Consider the following 5904-nt stretch of genomic DNA (forward strand, 5'->3'; position numbering starts at 1 on the left):
AAGAGATGACCTAAATACTATAGAATCTTATTTTTGAAATATGTTTTTATATAAACATAATAAAATGTTGTAAATACATACCATTTTAGTCATTGGGTTATATAAAGTATACTATGTAACGTATCATGTATCGGTATCTCACAAATGACAAGGATTAAAAGAAATTCGCCGTTAAAAAATGCAACGCATGTATCAAATGGTCTTTGGCCTAGTGGTATCAATGTGTTAAGTGGTAAGGATTCAAAACTTATTTATGAAATGAAAAAAAGAAAAAAACAAGAAAAGGAAAAAAGCCATTAAAATTTAATGCATATATTATGAGGAAGGTTAACGCACAAATGAAATTAACGTGCTAAACGTGAGAATCAAGTAGAGTAATTATACATACAAGTAGTTACATAATTACTCTACTTGTATATATAATTATTGTACTTGATTATCACGTTTAGCATGTTAAATTCATTTGTATTTGATCCAAACCCTAACGCATATAATGTAAAATATGTTATAAAATATAAAGCGGAGTGAATTGAATTTTCTATAAAATAAAATAAAACTTATATTAAAATACTTGTTTCACAACAAAGCTTTCAAAAGGCAAAATAACCGAAACGTTCATAAGTTAAATTAAATTAACGTTTATTTGACCAGCTTATTTTAATTTAATAATCATTACTTGACGAGATTTTCAACTAAGAAGATTCTTCTCCTCAACTCATGTAACAAGTGGACATCTTAGAAAAACCCTGATCAAATGTTTTACATTTTATATTGGTGTAAAGAGAAACATTTTTGGACTTTTTTGCCTTTGAAACATTTTCACTGTCTCGTTGTTTTCTCCTCCCACCTGTCCGTCCTGTAACAAGGAATTAGCCGTCGGAATGAAGTCGCTAAAGGAGAAGAAGGCACCGGCGTTATCATCTGTATCGTGGACTGAGACCTCAGACACCGTTTCCCGTCACTTCTTCTTTCAACCCGACGGCCACTTCTCCCTCAGTATTTAATCCACTCTTTTTACATTCCAATTCTCATAATAATAATAATAATAATACAATTTGTTTACTTGGGTAGGAGTAATTTTGATGATCTAGTTATGTTAAGTGATTTCATTAGTTTGAAATTATGAACCCTAAGTTTCCTTTACTTGTTATTATTATATCAAAAGCTCAGTGTTTTATTTATTATTTTTTTAATGTTAATAACCTGAGTATGCTAGAAAGATGAATGCTTACAATTAAATGTTGTGGGACTTTTATTTTTATTATTAGGTGAAGGTGCTAGATGATTCAAGACCTATTGTCCACAAAATGGCTGAATCCTTTGTTAATCAGTTCTTCCCCTCCGGGTTTCCGTATAGGTAAGTTCATCAAGTTTAATTTCACATAATATTGAACTCAACAAGTATATTTTTTATTAATTTTTAATGGTTTTATGTGTTTCTTGTTACTCCAGTGTCAATGAAGGGTACCTTAGATACACACAATTTCGTGCGTTACAACATTTTTCAAGTGCAGCGTTATCCGTATTATCAACTCAGGTCCTCTTCTTAAACTTCATTTTTACATAATTATTTTTTAGAATTTTACAAAGCGTAATGTTATTATCACGATGTGTAATCTTACCCCTTTGCAGTCACTGTTGTATGCTGCAGGCTTGAGACCGACCCCTGCACAAGCAACTGCAGTTAGTTGGGTGAGAATCAATTAGTAACTTAAAACTTTAAATGTGATGTGATATAAAATGTTAACTAAGTATGTTGATTTAAACAGGTACTAAAAGACGGAATGCAGCACGTGGGGAAGCTAATATGCAGCAATTTAGGGGCGCGGATGGATTCTGAGCCCAAAAGTTGGAGAATTTTGGGTTGGTCTCGTTCTTTATATTCTTTGTAGCTATGAATTATTCAACTTTAATATAGTTTTTATTTTTTAAAATACAAATGTAGCTGATGTGTTATACGACCTGGGAACCGGTCTTGAAATCTTTTCACCTTTATGCCCACCATTGTTTCTTGAAACGGCTGGTCTCGGGAATTTTGCAAAGGTAATGCTAATAAATCTCTACATTAGCCACTGTAAAGGGGCAGGTCGGGTTAAAATGGTCAAAACCGGTTAACGAGTTGGATATTTTTTTTTTCTTCTTTTTTTTAATTTTAAAACTGTGATTCAATAGGGAATGGCTGTAGTTGCTGCACGAGCAACAAGATTACCGATATATTCGTCATTTGCCAAAGAGGGTAATCTTAGTGATTTGTTTGCCAAAGGAGAGGCGATTTCAACTGTTTTTAATGTGCTCGGATTAGGTGCCGGGATTCAGTTGGTCTCTACGGTTTGTTCGTCTACGCAAGGGAAGGTATGGGCCCAAATGTCTCATTTTTCAGTCAACCGTTGACCCCTTTCATAACATTATTAGTTTTTGACTTTTGGTTCTTTAAATGGTTGATAGTTTTGAATTTGTGGAGATAATTGTGGGGCCCATGCTTTCTATTATACATGTTTATAGTGTAAGTCAAGAAATGAGAGCTGCGCCGGTCAACACATTGAATCCACAGAGAACTGCAATGATTGTGGAAGAGTTCCTAAAGGTTAGTAAACAAATGCTAAAAAAAAGGTTTTATAATTCTATAGTTTATATTGTTTGTTTGGGTTAGAGATGGCTAGTTTGATCTATTTATTTATGAACGGGTCTACGGGTTATGCTTTATGTCAAACGGGTCAAGTAAAAAGTATTTGATAGGGGAATATATGTTAAACAGGCTGACAATCACCTAATGTTTATTTTTAATGATGCATATAACCTCCTAATTGTGATTCTCAAAGATTTAGTTTCAAATATTATTGTTTTTGTAATAATTGTTAATGCAATAGTTATTTTCAATAATTAAGTCCAATTCAACCAAACTGTTTTGACTTGTTATGAGATATCCTGCCTCTAATTTAGGATATCAGACAGTCTCATTTTCTGACTTATTTACCTAAAATAGGTAAAACTAAAAGGTTGACTGAATAGATAATTGGTCAAATGGGTCAAATGAATTACATTGATCAAAAGTTAATAAAGATGTACTAAAATGCTTAGCACATCCTGACTCATCATGCCATTATAGTTTTGCTAATATAGTTTTTGTGATAATAATATTAAAAGAAGAAAAAAATGTGTTGGCCGATCTTCATGCATTTGTACTTTGTACACATACGAAAAGAAAAAATCAAACACATGACCAGCGTCACCCATTTATCCGGGACTGTGGGTCCCATAACTCATTTTGAGAAACGAAATGGGACCCACAATGAGGAAAAATGGTGTAATCTTTTTATGTTATTTTGTGTTTGATGTTGAAATGTATATGATTTAGACAGGGAAGGTATCAAGTCCTGCAGACCTGAGGTACAAAGAAAATCTTTTGTTCCCGGGGCGGCTTATAAAAGATGCTGGAAATGTTAAAGTCGGTCGAGATTTACATAAAGCAATCAAACCTTCAAAACTAAAAGAGCTCAAAGAAATCTTTCCAAACGAGAAATTTCTGTTGAGTTGTGGAAACAAGTGGACCGATATGGTTTTGGAGCAAAACGCTAGTGGTGAAGATGCGTTAAGAGGGTGGCTGGTGGCAGCATATGCTAGCAGTGAAAACTCTTTCTTTGAACAAAGTTTACAAGACGCATATGATAAGATGAAGGCGGTTATGCCTTCATTGCTTCCTGAACTACAAGCAAAAGGCTGTTGGTGCATGATGCCAGTAGTTCAATATCTCGTGCTTATTTGTGTCTGTAATTGCTTAAACTGTTGGTCTTTTGTTAAACGTGTTATTATATGTTCGCCATTTGTTTTAGGCGAACTTGTGAATGTAGCGAAGTTATGACAACTTCGCCTAGCATGTTAGGCGAAGTTGTCGAGGTTTATATATACCTCAACTTCGGCCATTTTGATGTGGGGGTTTTAGTTTTTTTGGTGAACGAGTTGTTTTGTGATCTTGTGTATCACGTTTTGAAGATTAGCAATATATCAAGTTTACAGTATTATCCAGTGTGTCTGTTTTACCGATTCAACGTATTACTTGTCTTACACTCGTATCGTATTACGTGGGGATTCCGCACCCTCGTGTTACGAGATAATCCGGTGTAGATCCGGCTGGGAACCTACAATTGGTATCAGAGCATTTTGCTCGTGATTGTGTGGTTCGGGATTATCACACGGGTGTTAAGATCGTTCCGTTTGACTTTTCGTGGAACGAGTTTACGTTGATATACCTCGTTTTTGTCTCTTGCCCTTCTTCCCTCCTCAAATACGCATTCAATTCACCCTCGCGTCCCTCGCAAACAACCTAATTAAACCAGCAGAACTAGAGTGTTCATCAGGCGAACTTGCCGTCACAAAACGTAGGGTTTAAGCGAAGATATAGTTTTGGGCGAAGTTGTTACTAGCGAACTTAAGAAGCAGGCGAAGTTGTCTGGCTAGCAAAGTTCTTTAGCGAACTTAAGAAGCCAGCGAAGTTATATTTCGCTATTTGTGCACTGTTCACAGAAGTTTATACATTAGGGTTGAGTCTTGTTTCTTTCAACTATGACTTCGATAAACATCACAGAACTGGTAAAGATGGAGGTTGAAGCCGGTTCAGCAACTAAAGCTTCTAAATTACTGAAAGGTACTGATTTCGTTGCATGGAAAGATCGGTTTGAACAGTATGTGAAGTATCAAGACGCGAAGATGTGGGTTTGCATTCAAGACGGGTACATTCCTCCAACGTCCTTGTTTGAGGGCCGTGAACAGATTAAAAAATACAGTAAGATGGAAGATGATGAAAAGAAGATGTATGAGGCAGAAAGTAAAGTTCATGCAGCTATAACCATGGCTCTCCCATAAGAGATTCTTCATACTTTTAAGAAATACAAAACTGCTAGAGAGCTATGGGAAGCACTGGAGAATAGATATGAAGGAAATGTTGGAATACGTACCTCCAAGACAAAGCTGCTGAAAACTCAATTCTCCGTATTCAAGTACCTGAAAAATGAATCACTTGATGACATTATCACACGTTATTATCATCTGATGACAGAGCTAAATAACTACTCCATTGTATATAAAGAAGAAGAGATAGTGGAGAAACTTCTTGATGCTCTTCCACCAAAATGGGAGATGTACACTGTTCTGATGAGAGAAGACAAGGACTTTGATAAGATTGATTTGGAGACGGTGGTAAATAAGTTACGAAATTTTGAACTAAACATGGCTCGAAAGGAGACACACACTGATCAGGTTCATGATCCGGGAATGTATGGTGCTAAAGTCACTCCGAGCTCAAGTTCAAAATTAGAATCCACTGCCTACTACTCTAAGGGGGAATCAAACTCCACTCCAGATGGTCATGTGATTCTCAATATGGATGGTGACGTATGTTTCGTAGCAGGAGGAAGTAATTCCTCAAAGCCTCAAACTACAGCTGGAAATTTCTCATATAATGCTCCAAGCAATAACTACTCACAGATGCCTATGAGTGTGAAATCTGCTGAACAACAGTTTGCCCTCTATGCATCCTTCATTGCATCTTATGAGAACTATATCAAAGGTAAAATAGTCGACCCTGCAACTTTTGATGAAGACTATGATCAGATCGATGCTGATGATCTGGAAGAGATGGATCTGCTGTGGCAGATGGCTATGATAGTCAGAAGGGTAAAAAGATTTATGAAGAAAACGTGTAGAAAGTTTGTTGGAGAAAGACCAGGGTTTGATAAATCAAAGGTTCGCTGTTATAACTGTCAACAAAATGGTCACTTTGCTAAGGAATGTACAAATGAAAGAGTCGAACGAAGTCAGAACAGGCCTGCTCAACAGAATGGGGGTGGTAGTGAAAATAAGGCTATGGTATCTCAACAGAACGGTGGATACAACTGGAATATACAAGTT

The 5904-nt window shown here is 36.0% G+C and overlaps 1 protein-coding gene across 1 annotated transcript; it reads left to right on the plus strand.

Annotated features, from left to right (window-relative positions):
• Nucleotides 1-1217: 1217 nt before the first annotated feature.
• LOC143581650 (protein root UVB sensitive 2, chloroplastic-like) lies at nt 1218-3842 on the plus strand. Its single transcript, XM_077064390.1, has 9 exons — nt 1218-1357; nt 1453-1537; nt 1633-1692; nt 1770-1863; nt 1946-2043; nt 2173-2352; nt 2462-2584; nt 3356-3736; nt 3831-3842. The coding sequence occupies exons 1-9, from the start codon at nt 1308-1310 to the stop codon at nt 3840-3842; spliced, it is 1083 nt and encodes a 360-aa protein (XP_076920505.1). The 5' UTR covers nt 1218-1307.
• Nucleotides 3843-5904: the final 2062 nt, after the last annotated feature.

This window comes from Bidens hawaiensis, unplaced genomic scaffold (assembly GCF_021521415.1).
Source record: "Bidens hawaiensis isolate Kalapana, Puna unplaced genomic scaffold, B.hawaiensis_p1.1 tig00031130_1, whole genome shotgun sequence".
NCBI classification, from domain to species: Eukaryota; Viridiplantae; Streptophyta; class Magnoliopsida; order Asterales; family Asteraceae; genus Bidens; species Bidens hawaiensis.

Bases quoted from the DNA above. Each gene is read 5' to 3' on its own strand.
- LOC143581650 (XM_077064390.1), top strand. From the start codon at position 1,308: ATGGCTGAATCCTTTGTTAATCAGTTCTTCCCCTCCGGGTTTCCGTAT. The intron at 1,864-1,945 runs GTTGGTCTCGTT...ATACAAATGTAG, and splicing joins CAAAAGTTGGAGAATTTTGG to CTGATGTGTTATACGACCTG. The intron at 2,044-2,172 runs GTAATGCTAATA...GTGATTCAATAG, and splicing joins GTCTCGGGAATTTTGCAAAG to GGAATGGCTGTAGTTGCTGC.